This window comes from Chlamydotis macqueenii, chromosome 17 (assembly GCF_036417535.1).
Source record: "Chlamydotis macqueenii isolate bChlMac1 chromosome 17, bChlMac1.mat, whole genome shotgun sequence".
Taxonomy (NCBI): domain Eukaryota; kingdom Metazoa; phylum Chordata; class Aves; order Otidiformes; family Otididae; genus Chlamydotis; species Chlamydotis macqueenii.
Genome location: NC_141572.1, coordinates 2883093 through 2909084, shown reverse-complemented (window position 1 = coordinate 2909084; position 25992 = coordinate 2883093). Strand labels below are relative to the sequence as shown.

At 41.3% G+C, this 25992-nt stretch overlaps 1 protein-coding gene across 4 annotated transcripts in view; it reads right to left on the bottom strand.

Moving 5' to 3' along the window:
- The window catches only part of ZNRF3 (zinc and ring finger 3), a 92171-nt gene that overhangs the window by 17858 nt on the left and 48321 nt on the right, over positions 1 to 25992 (bottom strand). For all 4 annotated transcript variants that reach the window (XM_086761456.1, XM_086761457.1, XM_086761459.1 and 1 more), the window contains exon 2: positions 22246 to 22371. In XM_086761456.1, coding sequence (XP_086617582.1) covers positions 22246 to 22371 — 126 coding nt within the window. The remainder of the gene's footprint in view (positions 1 to 22245; positions 22372 to 25992) is intronic.

The window sequence follows — 25992 nt, the reverse complement described above, 5'->3', positions numbered from 1 at the left end:
AGCTAGTTTAACTCCGGCCAACTGCAACCACAGGCTTGTGCCAGACCCCAAGCAAAGGAAGGCTCGAGCCGTCTTTTGCCCTCGGCCGGGCCGGGCCGGGCCGGGCTCGGCGGCAGCAGTCGAAGCGCAAGCCACCCCCAACGCCCCCCGCGGGGCACGTAGGCCCTGCCCGAAAACAGCCCCCCTGCCCCGCCCGACCCGGAAGTGACGTCCTGCCGCGGAGCGAGGGGTGCTCGGCAGCCATTGCAGAACCGGGAGAGAGGGATTTTTATTTTTTTTCCCTTTTTTTTTCCTTGCTAGGGTTTAAATCCTGATCCCGAAGACAGAGACGGCGCGCTGGCCCGTAGGAAGCACACCCCAGCCTCTCGCCGCACTCACGAGGGGGCCTGGCCCCGTGCGAGGCCCTGGGTGCGAGAGACTCGCTCGGCCGAAGGGAGCTCGGTGGCGGAGGCCGGCTACGAGGCGACCGCCAGCTCCCGAGCGCCCTGCGCAGGAGCCGCCAGGCGGCACGGGGGCGACGGACCCCGACGGACCGCGAGGATGGCGGGCGCCGCTCCAGCGCGGCTGCGGCCCGGCCGACAGCACGGGTTTCGCTGGCAAGAGATCAGAGAGCAGCCGCCAAGGCAGCACAGCCCGCCGCTCCGCGCCCCCCCCTCCCCCCACCGTTTTTAAAACCACTGCGCTTTGCTGAGGAGAAAACGAGTGCGAGCAGGCTGGGGCCTGAGTGCAGACGCCCGTATTCGTCTGGTATTCACCGCCTTCCCCTCAGTCCAGGACACAGCCGGGGGCCTGGAGCGCACTCGGAAGGCCGGGGGGGCAGCCGGGGAAGCCCGGCTGGCAGTGCGCCCCTCCCTCCCCAGGCTGCCGGAGCAGGAAAGCCTACAGGTCTCTGAAAAGGCCCTGTCCGCCCCTCCGTAGTCGGGACAGCTCAAAACAACAGGGCAGTGCAAGTCCCACTTAAAATCATGCCAGTCTACAGTCGGCACGTGACTCTTTCACTTCGAGCTATTCAGCACTTAAAGACTGCCCCTAAATCATTTTTCTAAGCAAAGTGGACAAAACCTAAATTCAAAAATAAAGACACACGTTGGATGAGGGAGGAGGAAAAAAACCAGCTGTACTGGTACAAACTTTAGCTTTACAAATAGGTACTTCTGCAATTCAATTCCCATGCAATTGACAGAAAGCAGGAAAGATGCCAGGTGTATGTATCTCTTTCCGAGGTTGTCTTCTCTGGTTTTAAATAAACAACTACCCCTACATAGCAGTATTCTTCCTTTTTTGTGGAGTAATAAAAAAAAAAAAAACCCAAAACAAACCACCTGGTAAGTGCACTTTTCAGATGATCACTCTTTGTTCGTAGTTGACAACAACCTCCTAGTCTTTCTTGGCATTCACAGCCTAAAAGCCTACAGAGCAAGGGACTCCCTGTTCACTCTGCACAGCCACTATATGCAAGCACCACCATCGTAACTTTTACTTTTTCCACAAAGCGCTCCCACATACCGACTGGAGCTCCAGGGAAGTTATACGTGCTCTGTGTAGGTCAGCAGCTGACTAAATGCCCAACATGCAGAAACATAGGGCTCAACTGTGTAAACATACTGATGTAGAGAGCACTAAGCATGGCTTGGTCCTAAAAGCAGGACTGGAAATGACAACAGTCTTCATCAAACCCTGTACTGCCAATTCAAAAATTCTTTTGTCCTTAAGTACAAACATAATACAGCACAAAATATAGGTTAGATATAAGTCAATCTTTATAGAACAGAGATAAGTCACCTACTGTCTTACTTGACAAGCACAACCTTAATTCGCTGTCTGAAATTATTGTAATTTTTCTGGAAGGGAGATACTTTTTTTTAAACGGGGCAACTGACTGTTACTGGCATTTCCCCCTCATGTTCTACCTAATGATGAGGTAAAAATAATGATGGTTTGCACTTGCAGCCTACGCTACTATGTCTAAATGCTGTGGTTGGGAACTGCCTTCCTTAAAAAACAAAACAAAACAAAACACTTCTCAAACTATTTCTAGTAGAACACAGCTGGTCAGCAAAGGAGACCTAACAAAAATCTCAGTATATGGCTGAAAAAAAAAAAAAAAAAAAAAAAAAAAAAAAGAAATCTCCCCAGTTTCTTCTTTCATTTTTAAGAATGAAATTCCAAATGTGGAAATGTGTTACAAAACCAATGAGTCCTTCTGTGTGCATCTCTTGTCATGATCACACAAGGTAATCCCTGCAATATGAAGAAGGTTCCTGCTGTTCCCACGACAGTCCTCTTTTCCTATATGAACTCTAACCAGATCCCTGACTGCGTGCTCCCCAGATGAGGAAACTGTGGAAGGCAATCACAGCCCGAATCTGATATTGCTTATTGTACGAGCTCAGAGATAGCCCTGATGACTGATTACAGCGCAGTGGGAAGGCCCTCCTCACAGGTCTGGACCCTTACAGAAGGAGGAAAAAAGTCTCCAGTTCTGGTATTCACATCTGCTGAGCAGCGGTAACTTGTGCAAATTCCTTTCACAGACCGGTTTCAGAGTTCCACAATAAATGCAGCTACAATATTGCCAGAAGCAGAGCGGCCAAAGAGAAGACAGAGCAACAACAAGCACTTTGGGTGGATGTAGGTAAGACTGGCCATGCCGAAGTGGCCCATACTGCACAATTAGAGGGGAAGAATAAAGGACAAAGAAACAGGAAGAGGTCCATTTACAGCACGATAACATCATGGATGTGGTGATACAGGCAGAGCAAACCACCTGATGAGGAGTAATATTTGTATTTATAATTTATCCTAGCAATCTGGAGTAACAAAAGCAGTAAATAATGAGCAGAGAATTTCAGCCCATAACTGCACTGAACATTTTGCAGCAATGTATTGCAGGTATCACAGCAGCAAATACTAGCAGCTGTATTCCAATATCCACTCTAACCTTTTCTTGTGTACTGATTTTACTTGTATAGATATTCAGACTCCATTTGACCTAATGTTTTTGTGTATTGGTTTCAAGTTATGTGATTTTTTACCTGCTGAAAGTACATGCAAAATCAGCTTAGCTCAGAACTGCATATAAATCCCCACTCTTGCTGGTAACAAAATAGAGAGTAACTACCGGATATATTTTTTTAATATTAGTGCTATTTAAACTCAGTATTTTCAAGTCTTCACAGCAGTTTCTACTGGATTTTTTTCTTGTTTGTCTCCAAAGTAGTATACAACAGCTTAAAAGTAGTTCAAAGACATTTCAGTTAATCATAAGCCAGGCATGGAACAATCAAGCAAGTTAGTAGTGTTTCCCCTTAGAAAGCAAAAAAACCCACTAAGCTTCAAAAATCTACTGTCTTGTGCATTAATGATACTACAAAACTAAACATAACAGCTAGTGTGAATAGGCTGAAAATAAAAAGGACAAGAAAGAAAAGTGTCTAGGGGTTCTGTTTAAACCAATTAGACCTCATATCGCAGCATATCCAGAAAAAATAAAAATCATTGCCTTGTTAATCTCACAGTCCTTGTTCAATCTACAAATTTGATCAAAACAAAGAGACCAGAATAAAATGCAAGAAAGCAATAAATGATTCTGTCCTAAATGCACCAAGTCCAGGGCTGTATAAAGGAACTGAATCCTACAGGATGAAATAGTGCCATCAAAGGATGGACAAAAGGTATCTCTGGTGCAGAGAGAAAGGAATATGTGCCCTGAAACATACCTCAACTTCCTAGGTACATGCAAGCTGGGGCTGAGGGGAGTCTAGTAGTGCTTCCTGACAGCAGTCATGACTAAGGGACCGCAGAGAAAACGCAAAAAGGTCTGTTTCTTTTGGATTGTTTATTTTGCTAACCCTGTACAGTAATCGTCATTATTTAAGATTATCACTTGGATTAAGTCATCTGTGCAGTAGAGGAGAAGATGACAACCACAAATGAAGGCAATCAAGCTTATGAAGAATGCTGTTAAAATAACCAGCAAACATCTGTACTCATCTATATTATAAAATATAGAGAATGTGCACCTTGACTGTAACTATTGTTAAGAGTTTTGGTCACTTTAGGAATCCTGTCAAATGACACCTGAAGTTTTCCTTTGTAGATGAGCATTAAAAAGATCCAGTATTTGCTAGACTTTATTCAAACACCTGGTAGACATTTGACTAACTTCTCGAGTTGAATGTTGGATGTAGGCACCTCTAAAGTAACTAAAATGACCAGGGATACAAAACTCACCTTTGAGTTTACCTTTCCTCAGTTGCTTAAACATCATCAGCCTAGGACTTTTTCAGAAGCTCTCTGCTGAAGAATACATTCAGCTACTTTATACTCAAAGAAAAATGTAAACAGGATATGGTGTGTTTATTGCACATTTTAAAAGGATTTTTATTGCAAGTACATAATACTGGCTTCATCTATGTTTCTGTAGTGTTTTTAATTGCACAGAGATTGTCATAGCTCATGGAGAAGGCTGATGAAAAGTTATTTTACAGTGTATTTTAGACCCCTACTTGTTATGAACTCACCACTGATAACCAGTACCAATAAGATGCACATTAAACACCGTCTCAGATTAAAAAGTGGAGAATTTACTAGACCCTGTAATCTAGAGAAGATGAGGGGAAACGCATGTGACAGAAGTGTGAGGAAAGTATCTCTTCACATCTCCAAGCCTGAGGAAAATTCAGTTACCTCAAAGAATACCAGAGAGATTTGAAGAGCTCTGTACTCCTTTCCTGTGGGCCAGACTAACACAAAAGGGAAGCAATAACTTCCTCGATGAGGCAAACTTTCAACATGAGGGACTAGATGATTAGTAAACAGGTGCACTGCTTCCTCTCATTCATTCAAGTCAGGTAGGAGAGCAACAATCAGAACAGTAAGAAGGTCAGCCACTTGCTGACATCTAGAAGGACCTTACATGCTTGCAGATACAAACATTGCAAGCATCTCCTCCCCTGCTTTCTAGTATGGCCTCATTCCAATTAATATGTCAGTTATTATGCAACAGTGGAGAAACCGACATAAGAAGAAAACCTGCTTAACAAGGTCCTTATTCAAGAGAAAAATCATATGAACAACATTAGCTTTTATTCATTACATTTACTTCTTTGCCAGAGTTAGAATTCCCTCACAATCCACAGCTGTATTTACATATGAGGACATGACACTAATCTAAGGGGTTAAAGAGAGTGAATAAATTGCATATGAGAGAAGGACTGAGGCTTAGAACCATAGGTGGGGAAATCAAAGTTCATTAATCACTTTTAGCTCTGCCATTTAAAACAACGTAGTAATGCATTACACATTTACTAACATAGTAAAACAATACCTTCTGTTGAAAATGGCTATTGGTAGAGCCAGATTACTATTTATAAAGACACTTTTTTTTTTTTTAGTTAACATCCTAGATAAAACTGATGAACTAAAGGGAGAAAAAGATGCTTTCAAAGTATTGGCTGCCTGTGTAAACCCACAGATATATCTTGCTGTTCTAACACTGTTCTTACAAATGCTATTACATCCTCCTGGATTAGCCTTCTGGATTAGTTGGATTGTTCGTCCGACTCTAGGAATTGTCTTCGTTGAACCTAGTGCACTGTAAATAACAAATACTAATTATAACTATGGTATGTGGTACATGAGGGAGTTGATTTATTCTCTGGGTTAAGAAAATGATAAAGACAGGGAGGGGGAGATTGGGCAATGTTTTAGGTGGTAACCAGTACAGATGCCAGCAAACTGCTTTTAGCAAACTATCCCAACTCTATTCCATCAGATGCCAGCAAGTTCTATTAGCTGGTCCTTGAAAATGAACAAGACAGGAAGCAGAAGAGTAAGGATGCAGTATGCAGAAGACAGTCCTATGGATCCGAAAAGCAAAACATTGCTTTCAGTCAGAACTGGGGGAAACAGCATGGCTCCAACAGGCATAACCATGGCTTTTTATCTTCCCTTTCCTTCTCCTTTTCTTTTCTTCTCCCCTGCCCCCCGCAATACATCTCATGCTTTTTAGGGCAGAAAATATGATCATTGGGTTGCTCTAACTCTGTGCAGAGATTGTTGAACAGAGTAGTAAAGAAAATTGGTTTATACATCCTTATTGAGCTGAGAACTGAGCCAGCCTACAGCCTGACCAAACCTGCATTCTCTCTGTCAGTCTTTGAGGTTTTCCCCCTCAATTTCTGTATGAACTACAAATCGTTGAATTTGAAGCATATTTTCTGTTTAACCCAGCCCATCAGATCTGACAGTCCATGTCAGAACTTCACACCGTGTAGTTAGTGGTCATTAATCTGCCAAAAGAGTGGGATTATGCAAGTGGCGTGAATTGGAATCTTTTTTATAGCTAATTCTTTCATCAGCTGTCTTTGGTCCTCTGAAATAAGCGGTCAGCCTCTCACACAGAGTACTGGTAACATGTAAGCAACACCCAGCAGTAAGCAACTTGCATACTCTGTAACTTCAAGGAACATGATTTTCAATGAAAAGGTCCAGTGTCTTGCTTTAATGCTCTGGAAAGGCAGGTCAAGGATTTCAACAATCTTGACTGCTAGGGAATACAGCTGAAGGGATGAGGTTTCCATCTGCAATATTTGTCCCTAAATAAATGATGAATATAGCAATTCAGTCGTCACGATCTTCTCTTGAACAGACTCAAAGTAGCAAAATCCGTTGCAATGATTTTTATCACTCACAAACCAACTGATTTGCACCTGTTTTCTCCATATCAAGATCAAGTGAGACCACAAAAATGTAGACAATATTACCAGAGCTACGATACAGAAAATGCAGTACCAGGTTCTAGAATATTGGCTTTTCTAGTCGCCTTCTGCAGACTTGTCCTAATTTGATTTTGTTCTGTTAGCAGAGGACAACTTTAGTCCATCAGGAGCCTACATTATCAGGGTTTAACTTCTGCAGAGACTCTTGAGTTTTAAGAAATCTTCAGTTAAGTATGGACAAACGCAAAAAGTTCTATAGATGAGAAAGAGACCACTGGTTCTTACGTAAAACGCATGATGAATCTGCAGGTCTGGACAAGCAGATGCTGCCACTGCCAGTTTGCCATTTCAGTCAGCTGAATGGAGTCCTGACCCTGCTGCTCTCAAAGCTCTTAACTTCTTCAGAAGAGAGGTATATCTTAAAGTACTCTGTTAAACTGAGCAGTGGGTATGAACTGCACCCCCTTTCTATGGATGGCAGCAGTAGATTTTCAGTATAACAGAAATGGCATCACATGAAGCTAGGCAATAAAATCCAAACCTGTTTTTTGATATGATTGTGACTTCTGCTTGAGACAAAGGTTCTCTCTTCAAGCCAAGTGTAATCACCTATCACGACGAAGACACACATGGATTTCAGAAAGTTCTTTCCACCTTGATTCCATATCACAGCACATCAGGCTTTACAGCACTATACTTACTACTGCAAAAAGGAAAGTACTCTTCACTGGAATACTTCAGATGCTCCTCTCCATAACTGGGCACAAACGAGACAGCCCTTTAAGGAGGAGGAAAAAACACAAAAACAGAAACAAAAAACAGCTCAGCCAAATCTGTCAGTATGTTTAAGAAAACCATACATTGGCTGCTAGAATGTCAACTACAGTGGATATTACTAATCAGATTATTTTCAAAATACATCTTGAACACTATCTGCTAAAGTAAGCAAGGATGTGTTTCCTATTGACATTTGACTATCCATAATATATTTAGTTAGCAGCAGCTACTGTTGGGGAAAAGAAAATATAATGTTATTTCATTAGCAGAATAAAATCCACGTCTAGTGTAGACTCACAATTGTACTTGCAAAAGCATGAAACATCAGCCACAAGCAAAGACACTCCAGCAAAACAGTCTGCGGCACTCTGCTTACAGAGAATCTTGCACAAACTCCACAGCACTGTGTCAAATACACCTTTTCATTACAATTGTCAAACCGCAAAATCTCATTTTCTCTCAGAGCTACGGAGAATACAGACAACAACGTCTGGACAATACAGGCATGCCCTGTCTGTCTCCTACACTGCTATCGGGCTCAGTCAGTCACCAAAAATACCTTGCCCCTTGAATTCACCATCACTGGAGCTAAAAAGTCAGGCCACAGGCCAATTCTGCAGGGCAGAGGAGGAAGGAGAAAAGGACATCATCTACTCTGCAAACACAGAAGTTACAAATTAACCAATTGATGCCTCGGCCCTGTTAATGTACAATTTCCCCAGTAATTCCAGAAACTAAGTTAAGCCAAGCATAAGCAGGATGCCATTTCAAACCTTTCCTGACATAACGAAAAAGGAACTTTCAGATTTCTGTTTGAAAGCAAAGGCAGAATAGCACAGCAAGATAATCAAATCCCTGAGCATCTCACCACCATAAAGCCCCTTTCTGACTGGAATACTCAACTCAACTTCTCTGGCATTTTGGGATATGTTTTATACACGTGTCCTATAGATACTGCATTATATGGCATTACGACAGTTGCTTAATCAATTAAGAAGTACAGAAACAGAAAGTGCAAAGCAGTATTTTTAAATTTAAAAATATAATCCCAATTAAAAACTAATGTACTTCTCTGTAAAAAAAAAAAAAAAAAACTTTATGAACTGTGTACTTCTAGTTTAAGAAAAGTATCACCTCATGCAGCATGTAATCACATCAACAATACATATCAGTGTGATCCATACCACTGGGAACTGGGAGGCTCTCAAGATCATTAAAATGAGGAAGAAAAAACCAAGAGTATCTATCTTTTCTGGGATTAGGGAGAAACGTTGTGATCAGTTCTGAGTTTAGACCAAGTGAAAACAACAAGAAAAAGGCATTTATTTAATCATGAACACAGGGAAGCCTGCTGGCTGCAGATCTCTTGGGACACATTTTCAGAGTCATGAGACTCCATTCCCAAAAACCTGTCCTCTGCTATCACAGACCATTCTGCAGGCCAGCAGTCTTGTTGCTATGAGAATGCACAGTCACCAAGAGAAAGGTGAGCACTGGAAGAGAGCACAGGAGTGGACGGAGGTCTTGAACCAGGCAACATATTCACCAAGAACTTAGCGTACAGCAAGAAGTGGGTGGATGCATTCATGACAATTGTTGGTCTCACACAGAAATGCTACTACATTTTCTTGACGTTCAAGCTTTTCCAGGGTAGCAGAATTCCTATATACAGTTACCTCAGAAATAGAATGGTCACAAGATGAGTACATTTTGGAAATTATGTACTAAAGAATCATATACTGTAAAATATGACTAAAGCCAATCCAGAGAATTCTTAACGTTTTCTTTGCATTTAAGGTGTACTGCAAGTAGATGAACTAGAAACAGCAAACTAGACGTAAGATAATTACATAAACATACATACAAGCATGCTGCGGTACCGAGAGAAGACATTAAAACATTGAGATATGGGAAAATGTTGGAGGAGTTGCAAATTAATGGAACTATTAACCTAGACCACTGTAAGAAGCCATCCCTATAGTACCCAAGTGGTGTAAAAAGTTACTATGTGCCAAAGTTCCTCCTATCTCAGATATGCAACGCATGTGCTCTAACAGAAAACTACCTTGAAATCCTAAATTGGTATGCATATATATCAAGAGGGGAAACAAAGAATTATGTCTTGCATTTAGAACAGGAGATGGCAAAACTTTGAAAAATTCTAAGTCCTGCAGGAATTGCATCCAATATCAATCAATTCCATGGGGAAGTTCAATCCTCCTAAGAAACAAGCTTCACCTTATTGTGAAAGTCCTTTTCAACAAAACAACAGTTTCGGGCCATGGTTCCCAACCCACAGCTTCAGGTAAATACTTAAATATTTTAGGGAAGAGGAGAAATTTCAAACAGGTTCAGCCTGTGTGAAATTATATACAGAGTATAGAACAGGTCTGAGGCATTTACAGTAGTCTATCCAAGATACACAGAGACATCTAAATTAATGAAAAATTACTCGAAAGGTGGAAGAGCTTTGTGCTCATTAATATCATATTTCTACCTTCTATCTGGAAGGTAAGACAAGATATAAGTGTGACCACAGCCCACCAAAAGTGCTGAGAAGAAATGAAAGCAAGCATAACTAAGCATGAAACATTAAGAGTGACTCAGGCTAATTTTGGGTATACATATCTATTTTCAAATGTAAGAAACTGATAGGAATGAAAATTCATAGCATCTTCTGCTTATTATCACCTCTTTCGCTTAGCCTCATCCTCAGGTAGCTGGCCTTCATCCATAGGTTGACATCTACTGTAAACAAGGACATTTTAGAGATAACACAATCATCATCTGAGTTGATGAAACAGTAGATCCAAGTCTTAACAGTGACAGAAAATGCAGTGCTCTTTGCAGGGTTATTAAGTGCCTGCATGCAGTCTGTGAGAGTATGTTCAGACAGACATCATATATATCAAGGTGAGTTGTCAAGCAGCAAGTGTATTTTCACTTCTACACGTACTGGAGTTAAAATGCTGTAGCACATTTCTCCGGAGGTTCTGTCCTCTCTGTCAAGGATGAGTATCTGCATCCAAGACTACAGAATATGCATATAACCCCGAGTCATGGACTTCAATCTTTCTGAATGAACAAAGGCATGTACAATTCCCTTGGTATCCCGTAGAACGCTACTGATTTAGTGAGATCCTCCCTTATTACCCAGATTGGGCAATAAGTTCAGTAGTAAAAAGATGCATGGTGGGCCAGTACTCCAGTTTATCTAGCAACTTTCCACGGGCTGGCTAATGTAAGATGACATGGACTTTCTTTGAAATAGTGATCCTTGGGTTTGGATTAGATTAGTGTCAAGGTCCCAAACTGTGGTGGGGCCTTGTTGTTAGTCTGTGGATTCTTTTTTTTTTTTTTAAAAAAAAAAAAAGGAGAAAAAAAGAACAAAAAAGGTGGAGGATTTTTGTTACAAAGGGAAACTGGAAACTTCTCTGCACACAAGCAGAGACATGGCTGTATTGCAGAGGCCTCAGGGTAAGGATTAAAGAAAAACAAAATAGAAACCCTTCCATCTCTAATTAGGGTCTTCATTTGCCAAAGAGCCATTCCACAGCGGGAGGAATTACATTCAGGCCGTTGCTTGGATAACGTCTCCCAGCAGGTTGGCTCCTGAGAGCAGGCTACTCTGAGCCAACAATTTCTGGTTACTTGGAGGCAAGCAGCTTGTATATTGTTTTAACTGGCCTGGCTTTTGCAGCCAGTTTTGCTGAAGAACAATCTTCTATTCAGAACGTAGAGATAAAAGCTTCACTTGGTTTGAATTTGTCCCCAGTTTTTTTCTCCCTTTCTTTTTTTAAACATGGGAATTATAGGTTCTGGAGTTTGCATTATTTCTCTTGTAGACATCAATGTTCTTCCCTCACTAGCCACTTGATTCTTTGCCAGTGAAGGCTGCTGTCTGGAGTCCAGCCATTCATCAGCCCCTACCTCATCATTAACACTGTGGTGCTGGCGGTCACAGCTCATTGCTGGCGACAGGAAATCCTAACTTGCAAGAGGTTAACCACAGCCCATAAACAGCCAGGCTGGCTCATTACTCCCTTACAGTCAGCTGAAGGGTCCCTCTGGAAGTTTCAACACTCTTCACAGACTCAAGAGCCTATGCATTCTGTGCTCTTTGTAAATGACTTCCCACTCACCTCTTAAAAGATCACCATTTGGATCCTTGGGGCCAAGGTCCATCTTTTTTCCTATCCAAAGCTGACCAGGTTCTTTGAGCGTTTTGAAAAAACACATATCTGTGATGTATTCTCCAACGGAACAAAACACCAATGGGCCAACAATCGAGACATTAATACACTAGAATACATACATGCTTTTGCTATTTTGAATAGTTTTGGTGGGAGTTTCATATCCATATTGAGCAATTCTAAAGTTACTTTGTGCCAAAGTTTCTCCTATCTCAGATATACAATGCATGTGCTCTAACAGAAAACTACCTTGAAATCCTAAATTCTACGGTAACAACTATGCAAATATTGATAATATATACCTAATCTGTCTAGAGAATTCATATCACAAATACGTCCAGCTCTAATCTTCAAGAAACAACCTGCTAGAATTGCAAATGGCTTGGTCAGTGCTCCTTACATTGACCAAAAAGCCCCCTTCATGCTCATTTGGAGTTCACAGTATGATCACTTGACTCATTTGGAGTTGATTCCTTGAGCTTAGTACAAAGATTAAATGACCATGTCATCCAAACAGGCACCTCCAGATAATATCCACCTGGCCATCATGAAGACAGAAATGTTTAGAGCAGAAAAACAGCTTCTGGCAAATTATCTCAAAGGAGTAGGATGTAAAGCACAATTTGTGTTATATTTTCTCTTTCCTCCCTTTCAATCCTGTGAAAATAATTGCAAAACATTGCCACTTTATGTCTGCAATTTCTTGTGCTAAACTGATTTCTACCACTGCTGATTGTATCTGCCCATCTTTTACTCTGAGTCCCTCTGATGCAGCTCTGGTTACATTCCCCAGCTCTCCAATTTCTTTCAAAGCCTTCTGTCTCTCAGGGCACCAAAATTAGGCGTGTCACTCATCTGTGAGGTCCTAAATAATTCCATTCCCTGCCTCCATATCTGCTCCTTATTTTCTATACTTTCTGATCCATTTATCTGATGCTGCTTGCCAGCCTTCTTCTGTGCTCACTTGTGTACTCCAACATAGCGGCACTTACTTGCCCACTCACTTTTCTGCTTCAAATTCAGTTTCTGTAGTTCTTCCAAAATGTCTGCCATTGTGCATTTCTCCTGTTAGAGAAATAGGTAGATTCTGCATGTAAAATAAAAAATATCTCTCAATGTTTGAAAGGCTCACAAGGCACATAGAATCACGAGGGTCCTAAACCTTAAGAGACATAAAACATTTACATATTAGTATCATTTGCATGTGGGGCATATCTTAAAAAATTGTTCCTTAGTCTTTACTCAGCCTGGACTTTCATTAATTTCACTGGGAGCTGTGACCGAGCAAAGACTCCAGTAACACATGTTGTGCAACAACAGCTGCTTCTTTAGCTTAAGGGAGAAGCAGCTGTGTTCCACAGTTGGTTGGAAAGGAGTGAAGATGGTGGTGGGGACTGCTAAGGACTCAGCTCTAAAAGTGGACATTTATTTAAAGTAATCAATCCAACAATGGCAAATCTAAGAAGCGCCCAGAGGGAGAAACATAAGAGGCAGCCTTTCTTCATGAATAGCTGTTGCTTTTCATAACTATGCAGTGAATACAAAAAGGAAGTTGGTAAAATAATACAGTAACAGATTGCTGGCGCTAGTTGCTAATGGAAAGGGCCCACCACCACCCATGAATTAAAGCCTAATAGATCTGCCTCTTCTGAACTGCATAACCTGATTCAGCCCTTGTTTGTCCATTCCTTTAAGGACTCCCCTCTCTGGCTATGATCCAGCTCTTTTCTTTCCTTTTACATCTTTCACCATATGATCCATATACAACATAAACCTTCCTCTGTCTCCAGAATTTAACTGCTTGCTTGTCAGTTCTCTTACCTGTGCTCAACCTTTCCCTTCTCTCCTCAAAGGGACTGCTGAAATTAAGGTGGGAAGTAGTCACGGAATGACAGGATTTCAAGAGGAAAGACATGAGACAGGTACATAGGAACTCAAGACTTCAACTATATTGATGAAACTGCTGATACCAGTTATTCTTGGGCTACCCAGCCCCCTGAGCTGGAAGACAGGGACAGGGAACAGAATGAAGCTCCCATAATCCACGGGGAAACGGGATCCTGGATGGGATCCGCCCAAGGGTACTGAGGGAGCTGGCGGAAGTGCTCCCCAAGCCACTTTCCATCATTTACCAGCAGTCCTGGCTAACCAGGGAGGTCCCACTTGACTGGAGGTTACCAAATGTGATGCCTGAATACAAGAAGGGCTGAAAGGAGGATCCAGGGAACTACGGGCCTGTCAGTCTGGCCTCAGTGCTAGGGAAGGTTATGGAGCAGATCATCGAGTGCCGTCACACAGCACATACAGGAGAACCAGGTGACCAGGCCCAGTCAGCGAGGGGTTATGAAAGGCAAGTCCTGCTTGACTAACCTTATCTCTTTCTATGACAAGGGGACCCACTTAGCGGGTGAGGGAAAGGCTGTGGGTGTTGTCTATCTAGACTTCAGTAAGGCCTTTGACACCTTTCCCGCAGCATTCTCCTGGCTGCTCATGGCTTGGACAGGCATACTCTTTGCTGGGTAAGAAACTGGCCGGAAGAGTTGTGGTCAATGGAGTTAAAGCGCTGAGGACAGTTCTGTGTAATGTCTTTATCAACGATCTGGACAAAGGGATCAAGTGCATCCTCAGTAAGCTTGCAGATCACATCAATCACATCAAGTTGGGCAGGGGTGTTGACCTGCTTGAGGGGAGGAAGGCTATACAGAGGGATCTGGAGAGGCTCAATCAATGGGTCGAGGCCAACTGTATAAGGTTCAACAAAGCCAGCTCCCTCAGTACCCTTGGGTGGGCCCATCCGGCCCCAAAGACTTGTGTGTGTCTTAAGTGGTGCAGCAGGTCGCTAACCATTTCCCCATGGATTATGGGAGCTTCATTCTGTTCTCTGTCCCTGTCTTCCAGCTCAGGGGGCTGGGTAGCCAAGAACAACTGGTATCAGCAGTTTCATCACTATAGTTGAAGTCTTAAGTTTTACAATGAGGGTGGTGGAGCACTGTCCCAGGTTGCCCAGAGAGGTGCTGGATGCCCCATCTCTGGAAACATTCCAGGCCAGGATGAATGAGCTCTGAGCAACCTGATCTGTTTTTGGAGATGTCCCTGCTCCCTGCAGGGACTTTTAAAGGTCCCTTCCAACCCTAGCCATTCTATGATTCTATGATTTAGTGGTGATCTAGGTTAATGGTTGGGCTTGATGACCTTAAAGGTCTTTTACAACCTAAACAATTCTGTGATTCTAGGATTCATGCCGCATGCCCATGTTCTCTACAGCCAAACACTCTTACATGCAACATTTCATCTTTTTTCTTTCCCATTCAAATCCTTTTTCTAATCTGTTAAAACAGGCTTGTTGTTAGAGTAAGGTCTGTGGGAGATGGAAGAAGAGGCAAGGAAATGGGGAGCAGAAATACACTGAGCTTTTGGCAAAAGCATTTTGCTCTCTGTCTGTCATTGTAAAAATCTAGCTTCTTCCTGAAAAATCATACATTATCCCCTCTTCTGACCGCAACTATGCACTTTTTTCAGTACGTCTAGATGTTGTAGAGGTCTGATCACACTGCTAGCTAGCACTGGTGAAGTAAGAAACAAGAATGTCAAAAGATAAATGACACCACAAATATTTGCACAACTAACAGTATCACTTCAAATATTATTTTAAAAGACATTTTATGTTTGTTTAAAATGGATGTTAACATTTCAGGTGTCCTGGACATTATAAATAGTAATGAGATGGGGAATAGCAAGAAAAGCAGTACGATATTACAGCACTTATGTTCTTCGGTGCTTCAGGAAAATGGCAACTCTCTCCCTCTGTTTCTCAATATATTCTTTAGAAGAAATACAGTAAGAAAAACACATGCATGGCAGGGATTACAATTATGTATGCTACTTCTTTTCACTGTTAACTCTAATTTTAGACAGTGCTAAGACAACAGATACAGAAACGAAAAAGTTAAATGCAAAGTTAATGGACACTCTTAAAGAATGTGACTGATTCAGAAGCCAGGATGCTATTTCTCCCCCTTAAAACGATACTCTTTTTTCATTGCAAGATAATGGGATTGGTAAAAAACGTAGTTTGTGTTTTGATCAGAGTTTTGGCATGTTTAGCATATGCAATGTAGATCTGTCAACCAGTCCACAGCCAAGGAGCATAGTCTCATTCAAGAAACTACTCTTCTGCTTCATAACAACTTCATTCTTAACACAGAATGTCTGAGAGTTCAAACAACTAATATTTTCCACTACTGAACACCTTTTCTCAGTCTGTAGTTTGATATGTATTTAGGCCAGTGTTGCCACCAGAAAGAGCAGTCAGCCCCTTTACCCTCTCCTCTTACTGGTTCTTACCTCCAGTGGACACTACGCTGTCAACACAAACCTTCAGGTAGCCACACAGTGAAACAAACAAACAAACCAACAAACAAACAAACCGACCAGCTTAAAAGTCAGCCATACTGTTACTTTTCAGATAGATTTTTGTTTTCAGATACATTTTGCTGTAAATTTTAAGACTACTGCCTGAAAATTAATTGCAAATGCTTTTTAGATGCTGTTTACAAAGAAACATGAGCTGACAAATGGAAGGCTGTAAAGATCCCCAAACTGTGGAACAGATACCACAAGTTGAATGTCAACTACTTCAATGGATGTAGGAGGTTTTCCTAAGTGACAGGATCTTCTGCTGCACGTGGCACAGGAGCCATCACAGGGTGGGTTCCTGCAGCTGTCACTACCAGTTCAAAGCTCTGAACAAGCAAAGTTTTGGAAACATTGATCAATGGTTTTAGACAGGTCTCTCATTAATTTTAGATCTCAAACTGCTGCATAGCTCAGTCCTAATTTCTCAAAAAGTTTAGCATGGAAGAGCATTTGTCTAAATTCCATCTGCATTTCTACAACGGAACTGAATCAATTTCTGCAGGAAATTATCCAAACTGTATATAAACCTACTGATGTTATACAGACACAAAACTATATGCTTATATAGTCACCGCAATTCTAACTTGTACATATAACTGTACGCTTAATTTAGGCTATTAATATAAAAGTGTAAGTTGATTTTGTTTCATTTGACTTTCTCTTTTTATTATGTCCAGTAATTCTGAAAGAAAAGGATTAAAATTGACTCCCCACAGGCCCTCTTGTTCTTCAAGTCTTAGAACAGATCACTCTTTATTCAGGAACTAAGCTACCAACATAGTCTCATGATTTCTCGTGTGACTACCTTGTAAGAGTCTTTACATTTAAACTAAATTGCTAGACAAAAGGTTAGGAATCATAGTTAGACTGTTGAATCCAGACTCAAGTTATTACGATTTTGGCCCCAACCTAAGCATAATGATGACGTGGCAAAACAAGAGATTCTTCTAGTTAGTATTTGTGTAAATGTTTTTGTAAATAAACTCTCAAAAGATAGAAGATAAGTGAATGGATACTGGAACAACATGAGGAATTTCCTCATGTTACAGATCCCTTTGATCTGAAGAAAACAGGAAGCTGTAGTAGCAGGGACATCCTCTCTTTGTTAGGTTCTGCTCAGATGCACACCCTCAAATGCACACATTCTGCTAATACAGAGAAAGTCCCTTCAGCAGTCCCTGGAGGAGAAACAAGAACAAAATCCTTCCCCGTGGACTTTCAAGCCTGCAGAAAGGGAAGAAGTGCTACTTTTAAGCAAATCTTCAGCATTTTCTCACTATCTACCCTGTACTGAAACAGAAAAACAATGGCATTGCTGAGTTGTATTTCACAGTCTTCACAGATGCCACTTGCTTCAAAAACGACTGGGGCGGAGAAAGAAGAGGGGGCTGCATACTGGAATGTGCAGAACACATGCAGGTACTGCCATCACAATACAGTGGATCCAGGCATACAACAAGTTACTGTAGGCAACGCGGCTTTTCCCTTCCTCCAGAGCAAAGTTACACTGCTGGAGCACGTGCGTGGGCAGGCAAAGGAGAAGGAGTCTCATTGTGCTGTGCGCAGAGAAGGCAGGAATTCCAGGAGGGGAAAGGTTCCCTTTGAAGCACATGGCACGAAGAGCTTCCCAGTGACCATAGCAACAGCTCAGTGGGTTCCCAGCCTGAGAACCAAGTTACTACAGCCGTGCCTCAAAAACAAAAAAAAAGTCTGAAAGAAGGAAAGAGAGAGGGGGAGGTGGGGTCGGGGGTGCGAGGGAGAGAAGTTGGAGCAGAATTAGCCTGGCAGAAACTGAGCGGCTCCCTGGTAGGCAAATCCAGCCAATAATGGTGGTCAGGTTCACGGGGTTTCCTTTTCATTTCCAAGGCTTTCTTCTTCCTCTGTCATTCCCCTTCTAGCCCTATTCATGAGCTCATGAGATCAGTGAAACCCAGGCCTTTGCTTTGCCTGCATGCAGCATTGGCTCAAACAGGGCTGCACTGTGATCAAAGGCAATGTTAAATCACAGCTGCCACACCCCCCACCCCCGCCGCTCCGTTCCCAATCAGGGTCCAGTTTTCAGGGGCACTCTAACAGGAGATACATTTTTTTTTAAACTCTTCCATTTTGATTATACATCTGACTAAGAAGGATGAGTAATTAAAAAATCCATATGGAAATGAACACATTCAATTGTGTACAGCTAATAATCCCATTTAGCATGTGGATAAACAAATGGAGTGAAGTCTCTGAAAACACAGACCTGGATTTTACTAAAAACAAAACAAAAAAAACCAAACCAAACCAACCCAAAACACTACAAATCAAAAAAGACCACAACAACTAAAACCAACAGTAACAATAAAATCATACATCTTTGTGTGTCACGGAATTCAGCACTACAGCTTTCAAGTAGTCTCTACATTCTGCTTCACAACTTTCCACAATACAATCTCTATTTTTTTTTCTTTTCCTTTACTATTAAACTAAACAAACCTTCATAATCTATTCCTTCATATATGCATTCCACCATACAGGCAGAAGCAATAACATTTTTGGTTCTACTACTGTATTAGTCAACACAAATGTTCGCCAGTTTTAGCAACACAGTTTAAACTGGCTCCCTTAAAACAGGACGTACAAATTCTTTTATGCTTTGAGTTAGCCTGAGCATTTAAACACATTCATTTATGGTAGGTTTAAGCTAACAAGGTTATCCATTCCTTATGTATGTAAAAAAGATGGATAAAGTAATTGTCAGCTGAGCCAGGAGCACTTTCCATGTGTTTACTTCACAGCAAAGATGAGAATATCCAAACTAGCTTTCTCAGTGAAAAATGTCCAAATGAAACAAAATTGCCCACATGTGCCATAAACTGGAAAGGGAAGTGCATACCCAGACAACTGCCCTGGCAGAGTCTTTTTATTTTGTCGTAAATTGTTGTGGCAGACTTTCAATTACGCCCGCGACAGTTTCAAAAGAAAGCGAGTCCTTAACTTCTCTCACCTTTCTGGCATCAACTTTATTTCCACTATCAAATCAATAAGTCAAATTGATCCAACCACATCACTTTCCCAACATACAAGATTTGGCTTTCATTTCACAGAATGACTTCTAATGTAATCTAAGAACAGATGCTAGAGATCCCAATGGCAATTCCAGCATTAGCAAATAAACAGGAACTGAAGAGGGGAGGTACATCTGCTTCCAGCAGGAGGTATAACTGATCACAGTTAGACATCACTAGACAAAGCAGAAGTCCTGTGGTCTAGAAGTTCAAATGCCCTATACACTCAATTTTACGCATTCTACTACGAGTGGAGGTAAGAATATTTGCATTCAGTGAAGCCTTACTGTTATCCCCTTAAGCCATTCATGCAGATGTGTGTGTAACGAGGAGTTGGTTTGCCATTTATCTCACTTGCATAATACCTGGATATCAGCAACACCAGCAAAGCTGAAATGCAACACTTCATACATCCACGAAGCCAGTACGTTTCTGAAATTTTGCACCAGCCCAGCATCTTGTAACATCCACGTTATCTCCGTGTTAGATGTGGCAGTCGGGCAGGCCTACTTCACAGAATTTTGGAAAAGCAAAAGCTTACCACAATTCTACTGAAAGGCAAACACAGCACTTGTCTGGAAGATCAAACAGTGCAGGACAAGCCACCTTGAGGGGAGGATAAATCAAACTAAACGAGGAACAAACAGTAGGCTTGCACTCCTTCATTTCTTCCTCCTTTTCTAAATAGAAGTGGTTTCATTTCTCTTCCCTGTTCAAGGCCACTCCCCCCCATTTTATTTTCTTTTCCTTTTCACTTCCTTTCCTTTCTCCTTTCCTCTCCTTGCATTTTCTTTTTTCCTTTTCATTCCATTTTCCCCTTCCCCTCCTCTCTCCCCTCCCTTGTCCTCCTCTCCCTCCCTTCATGTTTTAAGTCAAACAGCTGCCAAATCCTAAAAATGACCAGAAGATGACACAGCAGGTTTGATACTTACCCAGGCAAAACAGTTTACAGGCCAAACTGAAGATGAATGTAGCCACTTCCACTGAATTGCATGGAAATGGAACTTTTCAGAGACCCAGACGATCGCAACGTAATTTGTTCCCACTGGTTAAGATAAGCAAGCTGACTTAATTGACAGACCTGCAAGAAGCTCATGGCTGATGCTCCTGCTGGTATCTGCACTCAACAATATTTCAAGAATTCTGAGAAGTCCTTCTAAATCAGGACATAACTTGAACATAGGGAGGACTGAACAGAAAGGTTGCAGAGAAAGGATGGAGAGGAGAAACTACAGCAGCAAGCATAAAGTATTTCAGGAAGAGAAGGATAAATGGCAACAAGAAAATACAGAACAAGGACCTGCATTACAGTTACTGAGAAGCGAGTACTGTCTAGAACCTTGGCTAGTCTTTTTTCACCCATTAAAATTACTGCACATAAACTGACACACAGGAAACATTGGGCCCAAACTCTCTGGACACACCCTATGCAGGATGCAGGAGTCACATCACTGTCATTATGCATCAAAGTAGAATCTACAGAGCTCCTGAATCAAAGCCAGGGTCTGCTGTTCAACAAGACAAGCTTCAGGAAGCTAGGATCAGAGGTGTACTCATTTTAGAAATTGATGTGGTTTTGGGGACTTGGAGAGTATAGAGGCCATTATAGGATTTGGGTACACAGCAGTGGGATCAGGCATGCAACATCACTATGTCAGAAAATATTTATAACGTTGTTTGTGCAGGACATCTATGGTTTCTACTTTCTTCATCCATTTCACACATCTACTTCCTCACGTGCTTTTCAAGAGCCTGACAGATGGGACTGAACAGATTTCTGCCTTAAATGGCTTTCCCCAAGATTCAACTTACTCCTGGACCTTATTTATGGGTTCCTATGCATCTTTCAGTACCCAGTCTTCTCTAATTCCCACACTCATGAAACCTTATCCTCAGATTTTATCCTCCTAAAAGCAAAGAAGCATCAGCTGGAATTTCTGTGAAAGAAAAACAGTATTCCAAGAAAAGAAAGCTGTATTATGTTGAAATTCAATAGAAAGGGCAGTAAGAGAGATGTTTCTCACACGTACCACAAGTTAAACTTGCAGCAAATTTTAGACAAGCAGATGGTTTCTCATTTCCTTTGAAATGTGAGGTTTTTATAAGTTTTGTTTATAAATATACAGAGGGAAGTTTTACCTAGAAAACATCAGCCTAGGGTTTTCTTTTCTGCCTGATACAACACATTTTCACTGCTCACCTGAAGTCACCAACACTATCCTACAAAGTTTCAGCAACTCGAGCCAGCTGGATTTTAGGATGGACCCCAGAGATTTTATGTGTTTTCAACTCCTCAGTTACTGGTAAGACTTGTGGCTTATGCTCTTTCACATACTTCCAACTACTCTAGACTTCAAATGTCAACACAGAATAACCTCAATCCTCAAAAATTCTAGGCTGAGAACAAAAAAAGGACAGCTTTCTGCTTTCCTTTTTAACATATCTGGCAGCAGTAATGATATCTTAACTGACTTCACCCCATAAAACAAAGAAAATGTTTTGCAAGGAATTTAGATTCCAGAAGCCGTATTCCACAGGGAGATTCCAGCAAAAGGAAAATTTTTATTTGTTTGACCAATACAATAAGATTAACTTGTTATTAGAGACATCTATCCTGCAATTAAAGCAAATAAATCTCTTCTAGGGACGAAGACTCCTCTCACCCCAAAAAGGAAATTAATATATGTCTTCTGAAAAAATTGTACCTAAGGAAAATCAGTAAAATGCTTTCATTTTGGCTGCTTTTGATAAGAAGCCTCCTTTGATTGAGTTAGCGTCACACCTGCAGTTCACCCTATTTCCACTGCAGTACTACTTCTGCTAAACAGCCGTTTTTGCAGAAGTCTTTGTTAGGTTACTACAGAGCTCCAAAAGGGAATGTGTACGCTCAGCTCCCCATCACTGTCTCTATCAGCTGAGTTATGACACTATCTTTCCCTGAAGTACCTAGTGTGAAAACAGACAAAACAGTAATATTTTGTGGAGTAAAGGGAGTTCTCTCGTTTTATTTCTTGCTGATTTTTCTCAGAAAGGAACTAACCTGTCCAAGAAACAGTTACACATAGTATTTACCCCAAACTACCCCCTTACCTTTCCTAAGACAGTAAGGCATGGCTTAGGCTCCAGCTCTGGCTGTTCCAGTTTCACCACTCCTACCCAGCCATATTCATACAGATCTTCCTCATCATTGCTATTACACAGTCCAAGTGGATGCATCTGAAATAGAATCAGAAAAAAAACCTTTAGCCAATCAGCAGAATTCAAAAACCATACAGACTGATTTGAATACCCTAGTTTATAACAAATACACACTTTTATTTATTAAAGTACACCAGAAAAATGGAAACATAAGGATGCATACATGAAGAATTCAGTATGTTTCCGAAGCATGCTCTGAGTACAAGATCATGGAATGTTAAGTGAGCTCACTGTCACTCAGGCTTACAATTAAATATAAGTCCTCTTCTCAGATATAAAATAATTAAATACAAAGCTCCACTTTGAATTGCAAACCACCCTTCCTTGCAAACTGACAGAAACAATACAAACTGCTTTGTGGAGTCACTCATAAAAGCTTTACGTGTCATAAGATGCAGAACAATGTTTGAGAGGTATTATCTTTTTTTTTTTTCTCATATTTGCACAATATTAACTGTCTGTCATCCTTTGGAACATGCCTATCATGTAGTTCAAAGTAAGGTATAAGAAACTTCAACTATTGTGGAACAGTCTCCAGTTTTTCTGAACCCAAATGAGAGGTAGGTATCAGAAAGCGAGAAACTTCAGTCTCTTTTTTAGATATTTGTGTTTCTTACACAAGGCAACAATACATGTTTAATTTCAGATATTCAATCTCTTCCTCCTCTTTCCAACACTATGTAGCTACTCTAATTTTATTACAGCAAGGAGCTTCCTATGCATCAACTTTTAAAACTTTTTTGTCTTTTCCAAGTTTGCTGTCCTTCATTAGGATAATATGTTTGTGTACAAACCAGGTTGTGAAACATTTAACTTCTTGCACTATTTACTATGTTCTCCTTGTTCTCTTTTTCCCTCAACTAATATCTCAGATTTTTCACAGACTCTTGCCTAAGAGTTGCCCAGGCTTTAACATATATGCAGAAAAAAAGTTATTTGCAAAAAAAGTCTGTACTTTATCCAGTTTTATGCCTTTCTTTCACCTTTGCCAAACTAACTGAAGAAAACCAAAAACTGGTATCACCACTACGACAATTTTGTTTTCTGGTAGCTGATTATAATAGGAGAAGATTATACTGCTCAATAATTTACATCTCGATATATCTATCTCACCGATCCATGCAAAGTAGCACCATGTAACGGCTGCTAATCCTGCCATTTCTTCTGCATCATCAGCTTGTTGTTTTGTCCTTTTCTCCCATGCCTTGTACCTTGATTTTCATTTTGCAAGTGATTCAATACAAGGAGAGCTTGTATTGAAGCTTGTACAATGTACAATGCTTGTACATTATCTTGTGGGGCCCTGACTTTCTGAATAACTTGAGTGATTGTTGTGAAATATGGGAAACACGGTGATCTGACACAATACAGGAGGTTTTCCTACTACTCATTATTTTTGAAGATTCATCACCAATCCACCTGTATTTTGAGAAAAAAAAAAAAAAGGCCACCACAATACTAGGCAGACAGTGTAGAATACTCCGCCTAGCTCTTACTCCTTCCTCTTTTTTTTTTGTTATGAGTTACTATTACACACTGCTGAGCTGTTTACAGTATCACACAGATGAGCAGCTCAACTTACTCTGTTTACAAGCTTGGGACAGGTACTACCACTGGAAGATGAGCCGCTCCTAAAACTCAGCATCTGATGGATAAACTATGCAGCACAGACACAAAAACAGGGACGGGAGTCAGGCAAAAGGTGCTCTCTCCAAAATTGCCAGGGCCGATATTCCAACATAATTAACCCCAAAAGGAGGCCATGGGATCCTTTAAGTAAATGCAAAGCTTTAATCTACATTAAATATCTAAAGAAACAGAGAACCATTCCCCTGATGTAATTCCCTTGACATACGCTGAATCAACTGAGCTTTGAAACCATAGCCTGTATCTAAGAAGTTTCTAGTTCAAAAACCTTTAAATGTGCTGGGGCATCTTCCACATGCCTGAAAGGGCAAAACTGAAACCACGACTCAGGTGCTTTTATCCAAGGCTACAAACCTGTATACATTGATGAGGGTTCAAAACAACTTCAGAAAGAGCCACGCAAATTTTAAGTGGGTTAGTGTTACAGAACAGACAAACAGTAAACCAACAAAGGAGGAACATTTTAGTTTGTAACTTTATCACCTCAAAAAAGTCTTGATGATGAAAAGAAAACTTGCACCTTTTTGTCCTTTTTTTCCCTGTGTGCTAGGACAAAGCATTACAGTGTCACAAACCACCATATGAACAGCTCAGGATCTTTCTATACACTGTCAGGATATGAAAAGTCTTCATCTTTTTTTCACGACCATACAAAAAAAACCACTGTCTCTACCCACTTTAGTCCAGAAAACATCTTGGAAGCAGACCAAGAGGAAGAGAAAATTCTTTCTGCAGCCACTTTCCTCCAGAATACTGTTATTCCGTAACAGCTTCCAAGTGCGAATAGCCCTTTAGATCACAGTCACCAAGCACATTCTGCAGTTATGTCCCCGGCAATCAGGATAAGCCTAAAGTTGAAAGAGCCTCTTCCTTTTACAAAGCCTGTGCTTCCTTACTTCTAAAAAGAATTTGGTGATTTTGTCTCCTTCTCTACAATAACACTACCCAACACTCTGTCTCCAGCAACAATGCCCCAAACACCTGAGAAGACAGCCTTCCTATTTAGAGGCAAAAAAAAGCTCCAAATTACACACCATTCTAAAGACAGTTAAATATTTGCAGTGCAGAATATTAAAGGCCTCTAAATAGGGTTTGCAAGACAGTCAGGAATTTGCAACAGTCAAGCACTTGCACGCCCTAGCTCAAGCATCTCACCCTCACACATAGGGCATGTTTTCCACGCGGCACAGAGCTCCCAGGCATTTAGCAAAATCAAAGTTGCATTTCTGAACATTCCTGTCTTCTTCAAAAAGCTAGGTGGCCTGGAAAAGGACCTACGCACAGTTTAGTAGACAAAAATCAAAGGCCTGGAAGCAGCAGAGCCTTCAAAACTCAAATAACCTCTATACTTCTACCAAGAACTGACAAATCACTTAAACAAAAAGCTTTGCTAGACCTTTGGGATGCCATAGCCAACAATTCCTTATGATTTTAGACTTTACTAAATAGGAGAAAAAAAGCTTTTTCAACCATGATGCGAATATTAACTTGATACCCTCAACCAGATCAATTAATAAAGATTGTTTACTAAATTAATAAATTTAATACCTTTATCAATGATCTGGAAGAGGGGATTGAGTGCTCCCTCAGTCAGTTTGCAGATGACACCAAGTTGGACAGGAGTGTCGATCTGCTTGAGGGTAGGAAGGCTCTGCAGAGGGACTTGGACAGGCTGGACTGATTGGCCAAGGTCAGTTGTACGAGGTTTAACAAGGCCGAGTGACAGGTCCTGCGCACTGGCCTCAACAACCCCATGCCACGCTACAGGCTTGGGGAAGAGTGGCTGGAAAGCTGCCCAGTAGAAAAGGACCTGGGGGTGCTGGTCAACCTCTGGCTGAACATGAGCCAGCAGTGTGCCCAGGTGGCCAACAACCTCCTGGCCAGCAGAAGGAGGGAAGTGATTGCGTGCCCCTGCACTTGGCAATGGTGAGGCACCTGAAAGAGGGTCGCTTTAGACTAGAAATTCTTTAATGTGAAGGTGGTGAGATACTG